The following is a 20,165-nucleotide window of genomic DNA, read 5'->3' on the forward strand; positions in this document are numbered from 1 at the left end:
AACAATGATAACAAAACTGGAAACTGGTATATTGCCAGGAAGAATATAAAATGACATAGCTACTGGGAAAAACATTTTGGCATTTCCTCAAAAAGTGTCGAATTACCACCTAACACAGCAATTCTACTCAAAGGAATGTACTCAAAAGCATTTAAAAACAGAGACTCGATTACTTGTACAACAGTATTTATTACAGTATTATTCATAATAGTCAAAGATGAAAACAACCCAAGTATCCATCAACAAATGAGTGGATAAACAAAATATAGTATAGACACACAATAAAATATTCAGCAATAATGAAGAAATTAAGTTCTAATTCATGCTACAATACAGATGAACCCTGAAAACATGCTAAATGAATTGAGCCACACAAAAGAACAAATACTACATAATTCTACATACATTAAATAACAGAAAGACAAAAAGCTGATTAGCAATTACTAAGCTGGAAAGAAGAATAAATGGGATGTTAAAGCCTAATAGATACAGAATTTCTATTTGCAATGATAAAAGAGTCTTTGAAATAGATTGTGATGGTAGCTGTGTAACACTATAAAGGTAATTAATGTTACCAAATTGTACACTTAAAAATGGCAATATATTATGTACATGTATTTTTTAAATTAATATACTTTATTCTTCATAGTTTTAGGTTCACACCAAAATTGAGCAAAAAATACAGCATTCCCATATATTCCCTGTCTCTGCACATCCACAACCTCCCCTGCCATCAATATCCTGAATCAAAGAACACTGTTGCAATCAGTGAGCTTACACTGACACATTATCATCACCCAAAGTCCTTACTTTATATTAGGGTTCACTCTTGGTGTTGTAGACCAATGTATAAAAACATGTATCCACCACTGTAGTAACATATAGAATAGCTATAATGCCCTAGAACTCTTTTGTGCTCCAACAATTCATCCTCCTTCCCTGAAACTCCTGGCCAACAGCACTTATCCTTTTACTGTCTCCATAATTTTGCCTTAACCAGAATGTCATATAGTTAGAGTCATACAGTCTATAACAGATTGGCTTCTTTTATTTAATATGCAATTATATTTCCTCCATGTCTTTTCATGGTTTGCTAGTTCATTTCTTTTTAGTGAGAGATGACATTCCAATGTTTATATGTACCATTGTTTATTTATCCACTCACCTACTAATTGACATTTTAGTTGCTTCCATGTTTTGGAATTACAAATAAAGCTATAAAGTTTATTTATAAAGTTATAAATATCCACACACAGGTTTTTGTATGGATATAAGTTTTCAACATATCTGGGTAAATATCAAGGAGTGTAATTGCTGGATTATACAAGAGTATGTTATGTTCACTCTTTTTTTTTTTTTTTTAATTTTTTTTTAAGAAACTGCTCACTGTCTTCCAAAGTGGCTTTACTATTTTGCATTTCTACCAGCGACTAACTGGAGCTCCTATTGCTCCACATTCTCACCAGCATTTGGTTTTGTCAGTGTTCTGGATTTTTGCCATTCTAATAGATGTGTTGTAGTATCTTACTGTTATTTTAATTTCCAATTCCCTAATGACAATTGATATTGAACATCTTTTCACATGCTTACTTGCTATCTATATAACTTATTTGGTGAAGTATTTGTTCAGGTCTTTTGCCCGTATTTTAATTAAGTTGTTCATTTTCTGAGTTTTAAGAATCCATTGTAAAGTTTGGGTCACCCCCACCACCCACCAGGACTGGGGATTAAACCCAGGGGCACTCTACCAAGAAATACAACCAAGCAATTTTTCATTTTTATTGTGGGACAGGGTCTTGCTGAGTTGCTGAGGCTAGCCTCCAACTTTTGATCTCTGTCTGAGTCTTTGGAGTGGCTGGGATTATAAAAATATGCCATCATGACTGGCTGGATAACTGTTTTAACAGATGGTCTTTGGCAAGTTCTTTGTCCCACTCTGTGGCTTGTTCTCTCATTCTTTTAATGACTTTTGCAGATCAAAAATTTAACTTAAATGAAGTCTAGCTGATCAATTATTTCTTTCATGGATCATGCCTTTTGTGTTGTATCTAGAGAGTCATCACCACAACCAAGGTCACTTAGGTTTTCTCCTATATGTTATCTCTTAGGGGTTTTATAGTCTTGTGTCTTACATTTAGGTCTATAATCCATTTGATTTAATTTTTGTGAACAGTATAGGCTCTTTACCTATATTTAATCTTTTGTAAGAGGATGTCCAGTTTCTCCACCACCATTTATTGAAAAGACTATCTCTACTCCATTATACTGTCTTTGCTCCTTTGTCAAGGATCAGTTAACTATATTATTTACATGAGTCTATTTCTGGGCTCTCTATTCTTTATCATTGTCTATTCTTTCAGGAATACCATGATTAACCTTTCTAAGTCTCAGGTTCTTCCTTGTTAAACAACAATATTCTTCCAAGTCTAACAAAAATGCATACAAAGCACTTAGCACAGTGCCTGGTTATAATCAATTGTGAGATGCTAGTTATAGCTACCTACAATAGTTCACACCAGACAAAACCAAAACTTGAACTACAAGATTCTAAGAGTGAATTTGGCAGGCACTGTTATTTAAAAAGCAAAGTAGTAAAATGTGGCCTCAAGTTTTTTATTTGAATATTATGGCACTAACCAATAAAAATAGGGAAGAAAAGACATAGACAGGAGAAAGCATTAAAGTTTGAGATGCTTGAAAGGGAACAGAATGGAGGAATTAAGATTTAGAATAGCTGAAATAGAGGACAGAAGAAACTGTTGAACTAAAATACATAAAATGACTGACTGAAGATTTTAAATTACAACATATCAGGGCTGGAGGTATAGCTCAGTGGCAGAGCACTTACCTAACATGATAAATCTAGTAGGTGTGATCCCCAGCACAGACCCTCCTCCCCGCAAATTACACCATATCTACATGTTTGTGTGATTTTTGCCAACAGTACTCAGCTGACACAGACCATTATTTGACTCAGTTATAGGTGGTTACAGAAGTTCTCGCTTCTTTACCATATTCTCCATAAATTAAGTCTTAGTAATTACAGAATGAATTCTTCCAAGTAAACAAAAAGGGAAATATATATAAATACAATTTAATGAGATTTACTAAAATTGTTCTTAAGCAGTTTATTAGCATTAACTAGATAGGTTAATTTACCTTTTTCAAAATTAACCTCTTTTGTTCAAACAGATTGTTTAGATGGGTAGTATAGCATAGTATGATTAAAAAGGAAAGTAAGGGATAAAGGAACAACTGTTTCAATGGAATGTCATTATTCAGTCTGATAAATAATTTAAAAATCACTTACCCATTTTGGAAAGAACCGCTTTGTGTTTCTGAATCATCACTGTCACTGATGATAATAGTTTCTCCATCTGTACTGCTAACATGTCCATTAGCATAACCATTATGATGTGGAGGGAGGACTTCCAAAATCCTACACTGTAACCTGAAACAAAATGAATGCAAATCACTTGATACTTTACAACCAAACATTTCACAACAATCTGTTTTGAACAAATGAAGTTTTTATTTACTTATTTATCCACAGATAGATCATTACATTGTAACAAGAATAACTGCCTACATCATAACAAGGTCTGAGGGAGGCACATCCCTTATATCAGCTTAAAAATCCAATAATCATGCTTCTTATCAACAAAAGGATCAGTTTTATAGAAAGAGTATAGCTGACTAAATAAACAATTTAATTAAGAAGAAAATCTGTAATATCCAATTTAAGCAAAGATTAGATACAATTCAAACAATACAAAACTATAATTCAATTTATGAAAATCTTTAGCAATTATATTCTTTATATTTCCTTCCTCCTGCTAGATCTGAATTTTAGTTTTTTTTAGTTTCTTTTCTTTGGTGGGAAAGGGAAACCAGGGGTTGAACCTAGGGGCACTTAACAACTGAACTACGTCCCCATCCCTTTTTAAAAATTTTTATTTGAGACAGGGTCTCCCTAAGTTGCTTAGGACCTCACTAAGTTTCTGGGGCTGACTTTGAACTTGTGATCTCCTTACTTAGCTTCCTGAGTTAGTGGGATTATAGGTATGTGCCACTATGCCCAGCTTTAGTTTAATTTATCAAGTTAGACTATTGATTTGAGATCTTTCTTCTTATTATTTTTTTTTACAGTTAGCTGGATACAATACCTTTATTTTATTTATTTATTTTTATGTGGTGCTAAAGATTGAACCAAGTACCTCACACATGCCAAGTGAGAGTTCTACCACTGAGCCACAACTCTTTCTTATTTTTTAACACACCCATTTATAACCATAAAATCTCCCTTTAGTTCTTCTTTTGCTGTGTCTGGTTAAGTTTGGGTATACTGTTATTTTTATATTTCCTTTGTGATTTGTTTTTAATCCAATGGTTATTTACGAGTGTGTTATTTGGGGCTGGGATTATAGTTCAGTGGTATACAGCACTTGCCTAGCATGTGTGAGGCACTGGGTTCAATTCTCAGGACCACAAATAAATAAACAAAATAAAGACTATGAAGAATTGAAAAAAAAAATTAAAAAGAAAAGAGTGGGTTATTTAAATTTCCACAAATTTGTGAATTTTCCAGTTCTCTTGTTGTGGTCAGGGAAAATACTTTGTATGATAATGTGACCATTAATCTTAGGCATCAACTTCACTGGATCAGAGGAAACCTGGATAGCTGGTAAAACATTATTTTGGGGTGAGTCTATGGACTAAATGAAGATGATCAGTCCTTAATCAGCAACCACTGATTCTAAATTTCAGGATTTTACCCCCGGACTGAGAGTTGACCATCCATTCCCTGGTCCTAAGGCCTTTTCAGACTTGGACTGAGCCATGCTACTGGCCTCTCTGGTTCTCCAGCCATTAAGATGGCCTGTTGTGGGACTTCTTGGTTTCCATAATTGCGTAAGCCAATTCTAATAAATTTCCTTCACATATCTTTCCTCTCCCATATATTTACTATTGCTTCTCTCTTTCTTTCTCTCAAGAATCCTGATTAATGAAAGTATCTATCTTTTAGAATCCAATTAGGGCCTGGTGCGGTGGCACATTCCTGTAATCCCAGCAGCTCGGGAGGCTGAGATAATTTAGCAAAGCTCTAAACAAACTTACTGAGATGGTGTCTAATACAAAACAAAACAAAAAAACCCAAAAAGGTTGGGAACGTAGAGTAGTGGTAAAGTGCCCTGGATTAAATCCCAGTATCAAAGGGGTGGGAAGGAATCCAATGAGACCAAATTGGTGGCCCAGTATATTGTCTCCCCTAGAGAAGGTCCCATGTGCACTTTAAGAAGAATGTACACTGTTGTTGGTTTGAGTGTTCTGATTTATATCTATTAGGTCTAGTTGGTTTATTATATTGCTCAAGTCCTCTTTTTCCTTATCTTCTGATTATTCTATCCACTATTGAGAGTTGGGTATTTTAAGTTTTCAACTTATTATTGTCTCTCTTAGAAATTATTATTATTATTTTGGATACTGGGGATTGAACCCAGTGGCACTCAATCCTGAGCCACATCCCCAGCCCTATTTTGTATTTTATTTAGAGACAAGGTCTCACTGAGTTGCTTAGCACCTTGCTATTTTTGAGGCTGTCTTTGAACTTGCCATCCTCCTGCCTCAGCCTCTCAAGCTGCTGGGATTACAGGTGTTTGCCCTTGTGCTCAGCTAGAAATTTTATATATATACTTTTTGTGTGTGTGTGTGGGGGGGTGCTGGGGATTGAACCCAGGGATTTGTGCATGCAAGGCTAGAAATTATATTCCTTTTAAATTTTTTTTTAGTTTTTAGTTGTAGTTGGACACAATACCTTCATTTATCTATTTCTATGTGGTGCTGAGGATCGAACCCAGGGCCTTGCACGTACTAGGTGAGCACTTCACCCTGGGCCACAACCCCTGCCCCTAAAAATTATATTCTTAACTAAAGTTAACTATTTAGAAAATAAAATGTTGGCACAATCTCTCATTATACAGATTGGCCTTATCATTTTTCAAAGCATCTAATTTATATATATATATACATATATATATATATATATATATATATATAATAGATGGACACGATATCTCCTTCCTTCCCTCCTTTCTTCCTTCCTTCCTTCATTTATGTGGTGCTGAGGATGGAACCCAGGGCCTCATGCGTGCGAGACAAGCACTTTACCACTGAGCTACAGCCCCAGCGCAGTATTTAACATTTTAATTTCAAAATTTTCCTGACCATTTCCTTATTATACTTACCAAAAATCTTGAAATGTTTTTTTAAAATATATTTTAGTTGTAGTTGGACACAATACCTTTATTTTATTTATTTATTTTTTTATTTTTACGTGCTAGGCAAGTACTCTACCACTGAGCCACAACCCCAGCCCCTTGAAATGTTTTTTGATTTCTGGAAGGTTTCCTGTTCACTAACTCTATGGTCCCTATTTTGGCTTCTTCTTCTTCTTTTTTTTTTTTTTTTTTTGTTGTTGTTGTTGCTTTTGGTGCTGGGGATTTCTGGGGATTTGACCCAGGGCCTCATAAATTCTAAGAACAAGTTCTACCACTGAACTGTACTGCAAAACCTAATCTGGCTTCTTTTACTCTGCACATTCCATCTAGATTTTATGGACTGCAACTTCAGACTCATTCACTACATCTAAAATATTCCTGAATCCCATTTCTACTGTGCCAATTTTCAGTGCAAGAAAAAAAGGCACCTGCTTTCTTCACACTCCCTCTTATTCCAACTTCTTTATTTCCTGCCTCGAAACCACAAGTCCATTGTGAATTCAAGGTTAGGATCTTATTATTATGGTTAGTATCATTTTTGTTGGTTCTCAAAGAGATTTCTGAAACCTTCTTCTTTCTCAAGTCCCTGTCCTGCCCCCAGCTCTTTAATGTTAAAAAAGCAGAGAAAAGATCTTGACTTAGGATCTTTGACTTTTCTTCTTTTCAATACCAAAATGTCCATATTTATCATAACTCTCCATATTACTATGTCAAAGGGCTCTTCTTCATCCTATACCACTCTTCTTGTTTCATCTCCTGTGTATTTTTAGCCTTACTCTGCTAGCCACATAGTATTCAATACCCTGGAAAACTTATATCCATTCTCCAGCTTTCTAGAGATTCCAATTCTCTAATACTCATTGGAAACTGACATTGCTGAAGCCAAAGATGACTGCAAGAACAAAGAGGAGAATCTGAATAAATATCCCCTTTTGTAGAAATACACTGATTGTCAAAACAGCAAGGAGAAAGCCAAGCAAAGAAAACCTACATCTGTATATATTTTGCTTCTATCAAAGACCATTTCCTTGGCTAAAAAAATAAATTTATAGCTTCTTCCTATCAATATATAATATGTTCTTTAGTGCTGTGTCTCCTTTCCCAGAGCTTCCTCACATGTCTTCACAAGTCTTAAAAATACTTTTGGCCAGTTGTGGTGGGGCATACCTGAAAGCCCAGTGACTCTGAAGGCTGAGATAGGAGGATTACAAGTTTGAGGCCAGCCTCAGCAACTTAGTGAGACCCTGAGTGGTAGAGTGCCCAAGTTCAATGCCCAGTACCACCAAAACCAAAACAACAACAACAACAAAAAAAAAACTTTTCATATACTAGATATCTTCCTCTTCTTCCATTTACTGGCAGGTGGTTTGAATATGTAGTTTATATGGTCCCTCCACTTCCCTACCCTCTGAAAACCCTCACAATTTTGGTCATCTTACAAAAGAACCAGTCCCATCAAAGAGCATTACAATTATACATAGGGTTCATTTTGACAAAAACATATACACAAGGAATTTGACTTCAGTCCCCCCAATATCCTCTTTCCTCTCTCTTCCTATTCTCTCCCTTCTTCCCTCCCTCTCTCTTTCCCTCTCCCTCCCCCTCCCTCCCCCTCTCTCTCTTGATCCTCCTTTTGCTCCTTTATTATTTTTTGATTGGTAAAGTCCCTGATCTTTTGATTAACAAAGCTAACAGTCTTGTCTTAGTTCTATCTTCCGTAAACCATTGTTATTCCCTTTTTTTCTAAAAATGTCCTATACCTTCCCTATATATCTACCGCTATACCTTTTCCCTCTTTGCCAGGTTCTTTTTCTTTTTTAAGTACTGGGAATTGAACCCAGGGGCATGTAACCACTGAGCCACATCCCCAGCTCTTTTTAAAATATTTTATTTTGAGGCCGTATCTCACTAAGTTGCTAAGGTTAGCCTTGAACTTGTGAGGTTAGCTTCAGGCTCCTGAATCACTGGGATTACAGGCATGTACCACCACACCCAGCTTTTGACTGGTTCTTATTTCTTACTACCAAAAGTGTATTGTATATTTCTCAATAGTTATATACTTTCCCTGGGTGTTTTCATCTCAGCTCTATATAACTGACTCCCTCCTAACTTCTAATAATTTAGTCATTTAAAAAAAATCTATTTCATCTCTAAGAGTCACAATTATAAGTTTGTTTTGAAGAAGCATGGCAATTTCTCATATGGTTAAACAAAATTACCATATGACCTAGCAGTTCCACACTTAAGTATACATCTAATACATATAAAACATATATCCACACAAACATTTGTATATGAATGTAGCAGCATTATTCCTAATAACCAAAAAGTAGAAATACAAATGTTCTTCAGTTGATAAATAACTAAAATATGGTATATATCCATACAATGGAATATTACTTAGCCAAAAATAAAAAAGGAATGAAATAATAATACATACTACAGAATGGATGAACCTTGAAATCTGTTTTTTTTAATTTTAATTTTATTTTTTTAACTATACGATTTATTTTTATTTTTTTTAGTCATACATGACAGCAGAATGTATTTTGATATATAATACATACATGGAATGCACATACATCAATCATATTGTCTATTCTATTCTGTTGCTGAACCTTGAAATCTTATGTTAAATGAAAAGGGCCAAACACAAAAGACCATATATTGTAGGATTTCATTTACATGAACAGATACATTCAGAGAGAAAGTAGATGAGTGGATGCCAGGAACTTGGGGAAGAGAACTTAAAGGGCAATACATAGTATGTGCTCATAGGCACAGATTTCTTTTGCAGATGGTGAAAATGTTCTTAAAGTGAGACAAAAGCAAGACATAGTTAGAAGTAAAATTTTTAAAAAGAGAGAACCCTCTGGAATTACATCTATGACACTTCTATAATTAGCAATCTAGAGGAGGTTTTATTAACTAAGAATATCCTAATCACATAAATACCTAATGTGCTCAATACCAGAAAAAATAGTCCAAGATTAGAGACTTTGCTCACTACATCATTCATTTGGTCATCTCATACTACAAATAAGTTTTAATATATCATGGGCATCCACAAGACTGCCTGTCCATTTGCTAACTCTGTTCTTCTAGAAACTTTGTTTTACCATACCCTAACTCTTCCACATGGCTATTAGTAGTGCTGGGCAGAATTAAAAGGGTGGACAGAATTAGGTGATAGAGCGCAAGAAGCTTTTTGTTGAGTTAATACATCTTTTCCAAGATTTTAAAACTTAGAATCTAGAAAGTGAAAATCAGTCCCTCTCATGGAATCTATAAGATAAAATTTTGATACTAGTGATAGCCATGTTTCCTGCCATAAGAGGGCCAGCGTACAGCAGAAGATAAAGCCTATAAGAGGGAAGAAAGGGGAGATGCAAAGGGTTCTCTTATTCCTGTTTTTCATTAGTCTTAGCTGCATTTTGCCCATTTCAGACTTAGCTGTTTAATCTTTTCATCAATTCAAAAAACTGATAATTCCCCTCTTTTTCTAAGACGAATTTTTGTTACTGCCAAAATAAACAGAATCATAAAATTCCAGAAAAACAAACAATATTATTTAGAGCTAATTAATTTTGGGAAGCTAGTAGATTTTTATTAGATAATAGTGCCACAAAAGAACAATTATATGATTTCACTTATGTGAAGTATCTAGAATAGGCAAACTCATAAGGGGGTTGGGGGAAGGGGAGAATGAGGAGTTATTGCTTAACGGGTACAGAGTTTCTGTTTGGGATGATGAAAAAGTTCTGGAAATACTGGTGATGGTTACACAACACTGAATGTCACTGAACAACACACTTAATAATGATTAAATTGATGTGAAGGATGTGACTCTACTTTGTGTACAACCAGAGATATGAAGAATTGTGCTCTATTTGTATAATGTGAATTGTAATGCATTCTGTTGTCATATATAATAAATTAAAATTTAAAGAATTTTTTAAAAAAATGATTTAATTGGTAAAATTTTTGTTTACTACAATAAGAAAGAAACTTTTACTTGCTGTTGTTCTAACAATAAAGTTTGAGAAAACCACTTACCAAACCTACATTTGTAGCAAATGGAAATATCTAAAAAACTATAGGCTGGGGCCGGGGTTATGGCTCAGTGGTAGAGCGCTTGCCTAGTATGCATATGAGGCACTGGGTTCGGTCCATGGCACCACATAAAAAAAATAAAATGAAAATAGAATAAAGATATTGTGTCCATTTACAACTGAAAAGAGAAAAAAAAAAAAAAAACCTGTAGTCTGACTTTCACCACTGGCTAGTAGAAATAAACCAGCATTTCTAAAGAGGAAAAACTATAGGAAGTCAGATCAAAACCTGTTAGGTAATTATGTATTCTATCTTTTTAAAAGTCTGTAATTTATTGACATAAATTAAGCCATAAATCTGTAACAGTGACAATTAGACATAGAAGCAGCCTTTTAAAGAATGTTCTGGAATGGTATATACATCTTTCCACTAAAAAGATGTTTTTAATACTCATTGTCTAATTTACATTTCAACATAAAAACTCTGTGGCTGGGGTTGTGGCTTAGCAGTAGAGCACTCACCTACTACATGCGAGGCATTGGGTTCAATCCTCAGCACCACATAGAAATAAATAAATAAAATAAAGGTACTGTGCTCAACTACAACTAAAATAAATAAATAAATAAATCTCTTTTTAAAACAAAAGCAAATCATAACACATTCTAGAACTGAGACACATGCAGAATTTTTACAAGGCATTTGGGGTAGAAGTTAAGGAGAAAGACCAGAAGAAGCCTGGGAAGATCTACTTGAGATAAGAGACTTCCCACCACATTTGGAACTTTAAAAATGGATAGCTAGGGCTGGGGATGTGGCTCAAGAGGTAGCATGCTCGCCTCGCATGTGTTCGGCCTGGGTTTGATCCTCAGCGCCACATACAAAGATGTTGTGTCCGCCGAAAACTAAAAAATAAGTTTTTTTGTTTTTTTTTAAAATGGATAGCTAAACCTATGGCACTCCTACCCGCTCTGTGCTGCCTCATTAACCTTTTATTTTCTTGCAATATAGATGAAATAACATTAATTAAAAAACACTGCACTGGGCTGGGGATGTAGCTCAGTGGTAGAACACTTGCCTAGCACCTGTGAGGCACTGGGTTTGATCCTCAGCACTACATAAATAAAATAAATAAAACAAATATATTGTGATATCTACAACTTAAAATACATTTAAATAAACACTGCACTTAGATAATTAAACTTTAAATGCAGAAACAATGTAAATTTGAAGTTGAGCTAAAAAAAAAAAAAGAAGTTTTGTAATACCTATTTTAAATGGAAGAAACCAGACCACTCAACGAAGTCTCCTATCTCACACAAAAAGACTATAAATTAAGTTGATTACTTGTCATTGGGAAGAAGAGGTCAAGAAAAGACTGCTTTGTTTATGATTCTTCACTTTTTAGATTAATTAATCAGCGTAACCCAAAGAATATTTCACTTTGAATTGTTCTAAGGTTCTTTATAGACTTATTAATACTACTATAATTAAATTCATGAGGAATTTATTTCTCCAATAGACATTTGACCCATTATGAGTCTGAATATTGTAACAAGAATCATCAGATTCTTTATGAAGACAAAAACACATTATTAAAAGATACACAGTACAAATAAAAATATTCATCAAGAAAATTCTAAATGCAAAGTAAATGGAATTAAACCCCACATATTTCTAATTAGTTCTCAGCATCTGGATATTATTAGCATTCTGTTTAAACTCCTTGGGCTCCAAAATTATCTTTAAAATCCATATTGATTAGTATGGATGAAACATCAACCAATTAATTAGAACTTACCAAAAATTCTAAAATCCCAACTAGTATATTCAAATTAATTATTCAAGTGTTTGTAAGCTCAGTTTTATGTCGGCCTAACAGTCTGATGTAAACATGCAAGATATGATAACCTTGCTGTATGGATACAGGATCCATGAATTAGAGATAATAAAACATTAAGTATGAAAAGCTACCATATTTTTGGTAGTTAAGTATCTAAAACACTTATTCATAATAATTCATAATAGCCAAAAGGTGGAAGCAATCCAAGTGTTCATTAATGGATGAATGGATAAATGTGGTGCCTGTGTATAATGAAATATTCAGCTATAAACAAGAAGAAAATACTGTCTGTATAGATTAAGCTAGACATGATTACAGCCATCTTGTATTTTAACCACCACAATTACCCCAGAGTAATCTTACCTAGTTTTTCCTGCATAGTTTCCTAGCAAATTATAAATAGACAAAACCATTAGTGTGGTAGGTGGAGCTTTACAACCAGACCTCAGCTCCAAGGTTGTCCCTAACTCTTTGATATTAAGATAAACCAAGTGTACTGCAGGTAGGATATAGTCAGTTTTGTTTAACTCAAATTGCAGAGATCTAATTGGTCTTGCTGTCACCCACAGGCCACACTTCCATCAGTAAACGAACCAATAATAATTCTGTGCAATCCTGGATCTGATTTCCTCTTTCTTTGGTCTCATGACACTTTGAGGATAGTTCTCACATACAAGGATTGTTCTGGGAACAACATTAGGTAAGATGAAATAAGCCTGTCATTGACAGACCAATGTTGCATGACTTCACTTAAATGAGATAGCTAAAGTATTCAAATTCAATGAAGCAGAGAGTAGAACAGGGAGTTGCTATTAGACAAGTACAAAGATAAATTAGTAATAGAGATCTGCTGTAACACATTTTGCTTATGGTTTTACAATACAATAGTATACTTAAATTTTTTAAGGGGGTAGATTTCTTATTAAGTGATCCCACCAAAAATTTAAAACTATTTTTATTCTGCTTTTAAACTATGTATTTGGGCATGTTTTAAGTGTATTAAATGAATAAGACAACATCATAATTATATATACAAAAATGTTAATGATCAATGTCTCTAGAAAGGATTATATAATTCTGGAAGGTGAACTTCCACTCTTCCAGAAAGTTCTGTTTATTTCATTCTTAATAAAAATAAATAAATGTGTAAAAAAAAGTATCTAAAACAAAAGAGTATTTCTAAACAATCAAACAGGTCTTAATATGAAGAGTTGATAGGAAGAGATTTCTTGACTTTCCTCTATCTTATACTATCCTAAAGAAAGAAAACAAGGACCTCAATATGGTTGTAATAAACAAAAGAAAAAGTCTGAGTTCTTGCTGGCTCTGGTCTTGTCATGTTAGCCCTATACTATAGACTTCTGGACTTACTTTATATAGAGACAAATTCTATTATGCTTATATAATTAAAAGTTTTTGAAATGAAATACATTCTACTCTCATATATAACTAATTAGAATAAATAAAATTTTAAAAAAATTAAAAGTTTTTCTATTATATGTATCCAATTCAAATCCCAGGTGATAGGAAAAAGTAATCTCCAATTAGGTATGGTAGGTCTTTTATAAACACTAATTGCTTTACACAGATTTTGTCTATGTTAAATTCATTTTAAAAGTTAGAGAACTGTTGCTTGCTTCAGCAGCACATATACTAAAATTGGAACGATACAGAGAAGAGTAGCATGACCCTTAAGCAAGGATAACATGCAAATTCGTGAAGCATTCCATATTTTTTCTGCAGACATATGTTCAAAGTGCTGGACCCTCATGACAATAGCCATCCACATCATCAACTGAGCATTAAAGGAGGACTTTGGATTTAAGCCTCAACTCTGAGTATGTTCTGGAAGGTGAAGTGTTCATTGTTGGGTCTGGGTTGAATGAGTTGGAAAGCTATCCTCTGCAGTACATTCTAGAATAGTTGAGTATTTGAGGGGTTTTTTTTAAATACTTTTAAATTTTTTAAAAAAATTTTGTAGTTGTAGATGGACAGAATGCCTTTATTTTATTTGTTCTTTTTTTTTTTTTAATATGTGGTGCTGAGGATCGAAGCCAGTGCCTCATATATGCTAGGTAAGTGCTTTGCCGCTGAGCTGAGGCCCCAGCCCTAAATACTTTTAATTGTAGATGGACAAGATATTTTATTTCTTAATGTGATGCTGAGAATTGAACCCAATGTCTCACATGTGCTAGGCAAACGCTCTACCACTGAGCCACAACCTCCCCACCACACCCTGAGTATTTGCTTCTTGTAAAGTACAGTTAAGATATTAAAAAAAGAAAGTTCACCTACATGAAAAAATTCACCCAAGGGTGAATCTATAAACATAATTTTAAAATACTTTGAAGAAAATGCCTTGGTTGATCATGATACTCTTGAAAATACAGAAAGTTGGGATAAGATTTTAGCCCTTGTTCCTAATTCCTTGTTCCATGAAAATCTTCAAAAAAGACTTCCAAAAGTCTCACAGTTCACTTCAGCAACGGAAGCAATTGAAGAGAGTGGCCAGCACAGATCAAAATATCAAAAATGAAAATGTGAACCCTGGCTGGAGTGGGAGATTCTGCTCCAGTACTATTTTCCACAGCTGGATATCAAAATTAGTGAAAGAATCAATCACTTACTGAAGAGCTCTTTTAGTATTCATCCTAAAACAGGTCACATTTCTGTGTATATCAATTTAAGAAAGTGGATCAGTTGATCCACTCACTATTCCAACTATAAGCTCCATCTGCCATGAATTGGATGTCATTTTCATTAATGAAAAAGAGGAGACTGAAGTTGATTCTGATATCAAACACAGAACCAAAGATCATAAGAAGGCCAGTCTAGCATCTTATGTGAAATATCTGAACAGTTGCTTGAAACCCTGGAAAAATCCCAAAAAGGAGAACTTCTCAAGAAGAGTGATTTACAAAAAGATTTCTGAAGATAACAACTCCCCTCAAATAAATGTGGATATCATCTACCTTTAAGCAAGGATCAAATACTTCAAGAGTCATGTAATAAATATGGCAGAGGGCTGGAGTTGTGGCTCAGTGGTAGGGTGTTCACCTAGCACGTGCGAGACCCTGGATTTGATCTTCAGCACCACATGAAAATAAATTTAAAAAAAGTTATTGTGTCCAACTACAACCAAAAAATAAATATTTAGAAATAAAAAACAAATAAATATGGCAGAACCAAAATAAATAAATAAATAAATAAATAAATAAATAAATAAATAAAAGCTGAGTAAGATTTTCAAATATGAAAATTATCACTGGCAATACAAATTTCAAGTCTCACATCTGTTCCAGAAAATTGAAAATCTGAAGAATAAATTGTAAGTTTAACGATTTACGATTTTAAAAAGGCAATCCCTAGCATTGGAAAACAAAACAAAACAAAACCAAGAGGCTATAGGAACAAGAGAGAAGTGGGTATCACTATAAAAGATCAAAAGAGTCTTATAGTAATAGAAATGTTCTGTTTCATGATTATCTCAACATCAACGTCAATATCCTTGTTGTGACACTGTACTATAAATCTGTAAGATAATATTGTAGAAAATTATTTTACAACAGCATGTGAACCTATAATGATCTGAAAATGGAAAAATTTGTTTAAAATGCTAACAATAAACATGAAGAAAATATTAACTCCAACCAAGAGTATTCATTCCACATAGGAGAAATAAATCAATAAGAGATGAAAGTAGCCAGGCATGGAGGCATATGCCTGTAATCCCAGAGGCTTGGGAAGCTGAAGTTTGGGAGGCTGAGGCAGGAGGATAGAGTTCAAAGCCAGCATCAGCAATTTAGCAAGGCCCTAAGCAACTCAGTGAGACCCTGTCTCACCAAAAAGGGCTGGGGACATGACTCTGTGGTTAAGCACCCCTGGGTGCAATCCCCAAGAGAGAGAAGTAATGGATACTATGTATATATGTATATTACTAGCATGGGAGACCTTGGGTTCAATCCACAGGACTGGGGAGAAAAAAGTCTACTGGTGTTGTTATATCTTAAAACAACATATAGGAAACCCTCAAGAACAATGACTATGATACAAGAGAATTAGAGACTGCCTAGAAATAATTCACCAGAGTAGGCATATTCACTTACTCTAAGTATGGGAGGAACCTAAACATTTACTGAGTGCTTTACATGCCAGGTACTACACTAGGCTTTTAATGAATATTAACCACTATGGCATGTTGCTCTAACTGTTGAATTGAATCATACTTCTCTAATCCCTTCCCACATTTACCCTGGATTTACTCATGTGACTTGCTTTAGCATATGGAACACTAAAGAACATGGACCAGGGAACATTTCTACCACCCTAGGAACAAGTTTGGGCTAGCCTCCTGAAAAATGAGAGGCCACATTAAAGTAGACTCTAGCCATCCTTAGTCTAAGGCCCCAGATTTGTGAGTAAGTTATCCTAGACTGTAAGACCTAAATAGTCTCAGCTCAACTAGGTCAGCACAAAGCATAAAAGCATTATAGCAACCATAGAATTATGAGAATACTGATTCAGGCACTAATTTTGGAGTGTACTTTGTTAGGCAGCAAAAGCTAACTATTACAATCACTGTTTTAAGGCTCTTTCCACCATACCACACCACCTTTGTATGCCATACTCTTGAGATTCTGGGTAAAAAAGGGATCTCAGGCGTTTTATCCTACAACAACTCTTGTTCAAGATTTTCCTCTGTACCAGGAGTATGTACAACTTTTTTTTTTTTTGAGGTGCTAGGGATTGAACACAGGGCCTTATGCATGCAAGGTAAGTACTCTACCGACTGAGCTATAGCCCCAGTCCATCAACCTGTTTCTGTATGACCTTCTAGCTAAGAATGTTTATATATATTTTTTTCTTTCTTTTTTTTGCGGAGAAGTGGGTAGTGGGAATTGAACTCAGGGGCACTCAACCACTAAGCCACATCCCCAGCCCTATTTTGTATTTTATTTAGAGACAGGGTCTCACTGAGAAGCTTAGCTTCTCGTTTTCTGCTGAAGCTGGCTTTGAACTCTTGATCCTGCTGCTTTAGCCACTAGGATTACAGGTATATGCCATCACGCCTGGCTTATTTATATATTTTTAAATGGTTCAAAATAAAAAACAAAAGAATATTTCATGGGCTAGGGCTGCAGCTCAGAGGTAAAGTGCTTGCCTCACCCATGTGAGGCACTGGGTGAAATCCTCAGCACCACATTAAAAATAAATACATAAAAAGATATTGAAAGGGGGTTGTGGGGGCTGGGGTTGTGGCTCAGCAGTAGATGGCTTGCCTAGCACGTGCGAGGCCCTGGGTTCAATCCTCAGCACCACATAAAATAAATAAACAAAATATGATCAACTACAACTAAAAAATAATGATTAAAAAAAAAGATATTGTGTCCATTGACAACTAAAAAAATTTTTTTAAAAAAGAATATTTCATGCTATGTAAAAACATAGAAACTCAAATTTAAGTGCTCATTAATAAAGTTTTAGTGGAATACAGCCATGTTTGTTCATGTGTACATCATCTATGGCTACCTTTGAACTAGAAAAATAGAGTGAATAGTTGTGACAAAACCATATGAACCACAAAATCTACAATATTCACTATCAGGATCTTTATTTTTTTTAAAGAAGTATGCTCAGAATTATTTGTGACATATTTTTAATTTAAATAAAAATTTTCACCTAGTGCTGAATAAGTAGTTTTTAAATATATACTGTTTTAGTTGTAGATGGACACAACATCTTTATTTTGTTTATTATATGGTGCTGAGGATTGAACCCAGTGCCTCACATGTGCTAGGCTAGTGCTCTATCACTGGGCCACTGCCCTAGCCCAGTCTTTTTTTTTTTTTTTTTGTACTTTTACCATTCTTTCTTTTTATTGAGAATTATATTAGCTGATGTTATTTATTTATCTCTCTCTCTCTTTAACTATTTTTAGTTGTAGATGGACACAATACCCAGTGTGTCTCACATGTGCTAGGCAAGCTTTCTACCACTGAGCTACAACCTCAGCCCTGATGTTCTTTCTCTTAATTTTCCCTTAACTTCTATCTTGGGATGGCCTCTGAATTAATCTAAGAAATAAAAACTGTAATTGAGAACCACAGTTCAAATGAATTTTACTTAAGTGTAAAAAACGATAAGCCTCCAAAAAAGCATGAGAAACTAACAAATTATTCTGAGAAGGCAAAATTTTAGTTTAAGTATCTAAACAGAAAGTTGTTCATTAAAAAATAATCTTGTACATGTATAATTACATAGCACTGAATCCTACCATTAAGTACAATTACAATGCACCAATAAAAAAATATGTGGGGAGAAAAACCCTGTAGTCTTTTATGGGTCAAGTGGAATAGACAATGACAGGAGGTAGAAAAAGATGTGGGAGAGATCTTACTCAGTCAATCCTCTAATTTCTTAGACCTGAAAATGTGTAATAACCATGTAGATATAAGATTCTCTTTTAATTCCATCAGGGATTTCAGGTCTGAAGTAGCTTTTCAGTCTCCCATCTTTTGTTAGATGATATATTCTCCAGCCATTTTGAACTAAGAACTTTAGAAATACATATCTTCTATTTCACCAACCTTTTAATACTAAATTCTGAGACATAAAATAAAGCAAATAAACATTGGGTTTTCTTTCATACTGGAAAAAATGTGAACCTCAATTTATATTCCTCATTTTTATCATCTTTCTTACCTCAGGATCCCTCTATTAGCGAAAATCAGTCCTGGTGTACATTCAGCTGACTGCACTTGGCATTAGCACAAAGGATCAATAAAGAAATTGCCATAGAAACTAACTACCCCCAACCCCAACATTCAAAAACTTTTTTTTTAGGTGTAGATGGACACAATGCAATGCCTTTATTTTTATGTGGTGCTGAGGATCTAACCTGGGTCCCGCCAGTGCTAGGCGGGCGCTCTACCGCTGAGCCACAATCCCAGCCCCATACATTCAAAAACTTTCTTGAGGAGCATTACACAGATTGTTCCTAAGGGCCACTGAAATTTGAAAGTCCTTTGAATACTAAAGAAAGTAAATTTAAACTTCACTGAACTATTTTCATGAAGTGTCAGGCAGTTGATTCCATGCAGAAACATTTACAACACAGGTTTGTTTTATATATATATATATATACATATAAAACTATATATATATATATATATATATATATATATATATATATATATATATATATGTTGTAGTTGAGCACAAAACCTTTATTTTGTTTATTTTTATGTGGTGCTAAAGATGGAACCCAGGGCCTTGCACATGCTAGGGCCACAACCCCAGCCCACAACACAGATTCATATACCTTTTAAATTAAACATTCTCAAGCTGAATGCAGTGGCACATGCCTGTGATTCCAGCAACTCAGAAGGCTGAGGCAGGAGGATCACAAGTTCAAGGCCAGCCTCTGCAACTTAGCAAGACCCTGTCACAAAATTAAAAAATAAAAAGGGTTGAGGAATTGTAGCTCAATGGTAAAGTACCCTACATTTTATCTTCAGTACCCACCCACCCACCCATCCATCCATCATGCTGAGAAAAAAATTTTCTATTTTCATTTATTTTTGTGATTTTTTATTGACTTTTAGGGTATATGAAGCACTCCCCAGGAAAGATCTCCCAATTTATATTATACAAATAGATGTTTTAAATTTTAATTGTTCAACTTGCACTGACAATCCAGAACCCAATTACTTTGTAAATCCAGGTCTCTGATACATACAGCATCCCTTAAAGAAGATGGTTCTACTCTTAGAATTCCAAAGAAATCACAGCTATCCCCAATACCCTTCTTTAAAAAAAAAATTAAAAATTATATAATTAGAATAAAAAATACATCTAAAAACATTGTATTATCAACATATTGGGGCCATCAGGAACTGATGAAACAAAAATTTTAGGATATTTCTTAGGACATTATTTGACCTGGAAATACTAACTCTGACCTTAAAAAGTCAGTAGTATAATCTGAACAAATG

General features: G+C 34.5%; 1 protein-coding gene, 2 non-coding genes and 1 pseudogene across 5 annotated transcripts in view; 2 read left to right on the forward strand and 2 right to left on the reverse strand.

Moving 5' to 3' along the window:
* The window catches only part of Baz1a (bromodomain adjacent to zinc finger domain 1A), a 118,119-nt gene that overhangs the window by 67,544 nt on the left and 30,410 nt on the right, over nt 1-20,165 (reverse strand). For all 3 annotated transcript variants that reach the window (XM_058584462.1, XM_046461402.2, XM_046461401.2), the window contains one exon: nt 3,311-3,451. In XM_058584462.1, the coding sequence (XP_058440445.1) occupies nt 3,311-3,451 (141 nt within the window). The remainder of the gene's footprint in view (nt 1-3,310; nt 3,452-20,165) is intronic.
* On the reverse strand, nt 3,568-3,670 carry LOC124104841 (small nucleolar RNA U13). The gene has a single exon (XR_006855531.1). It is a non-coding gene; the product is annotated as a small nucleolar RNA U13 (small nucleolar RNA).
* Nucleotides 13,805-13,907, forward strand: LOC124104867 (U6 spliceosomal RNA). Its single transcript, XR_006855551.1, has one exon. It is a non-coding gene; the product is annotated as a U6 spliceosomal RNA (small nuclear RNA).
* On the forward strand, nt 13,878-15,103 carry LOC124104192 (DNA primase small subunit-like; annotated as a pseudogene).

The sequence above is a fragment of the Marmota monax genome, unplaced genomic scaffold (assembly GCF_021218885.2).
Source record: "Marmota monax isolate L192 unplaced genomic scaffold, Marmota_monax_Labrador192_F-V1.1 WCK01_AAM20220418_F8-fsc00001, whole genome shotgun sequence".
NCBI lineage: Eukaryota > Metazoa > Chordata > Mammalia > Rodentia > Sciuridae > Marmota > Marmota monax.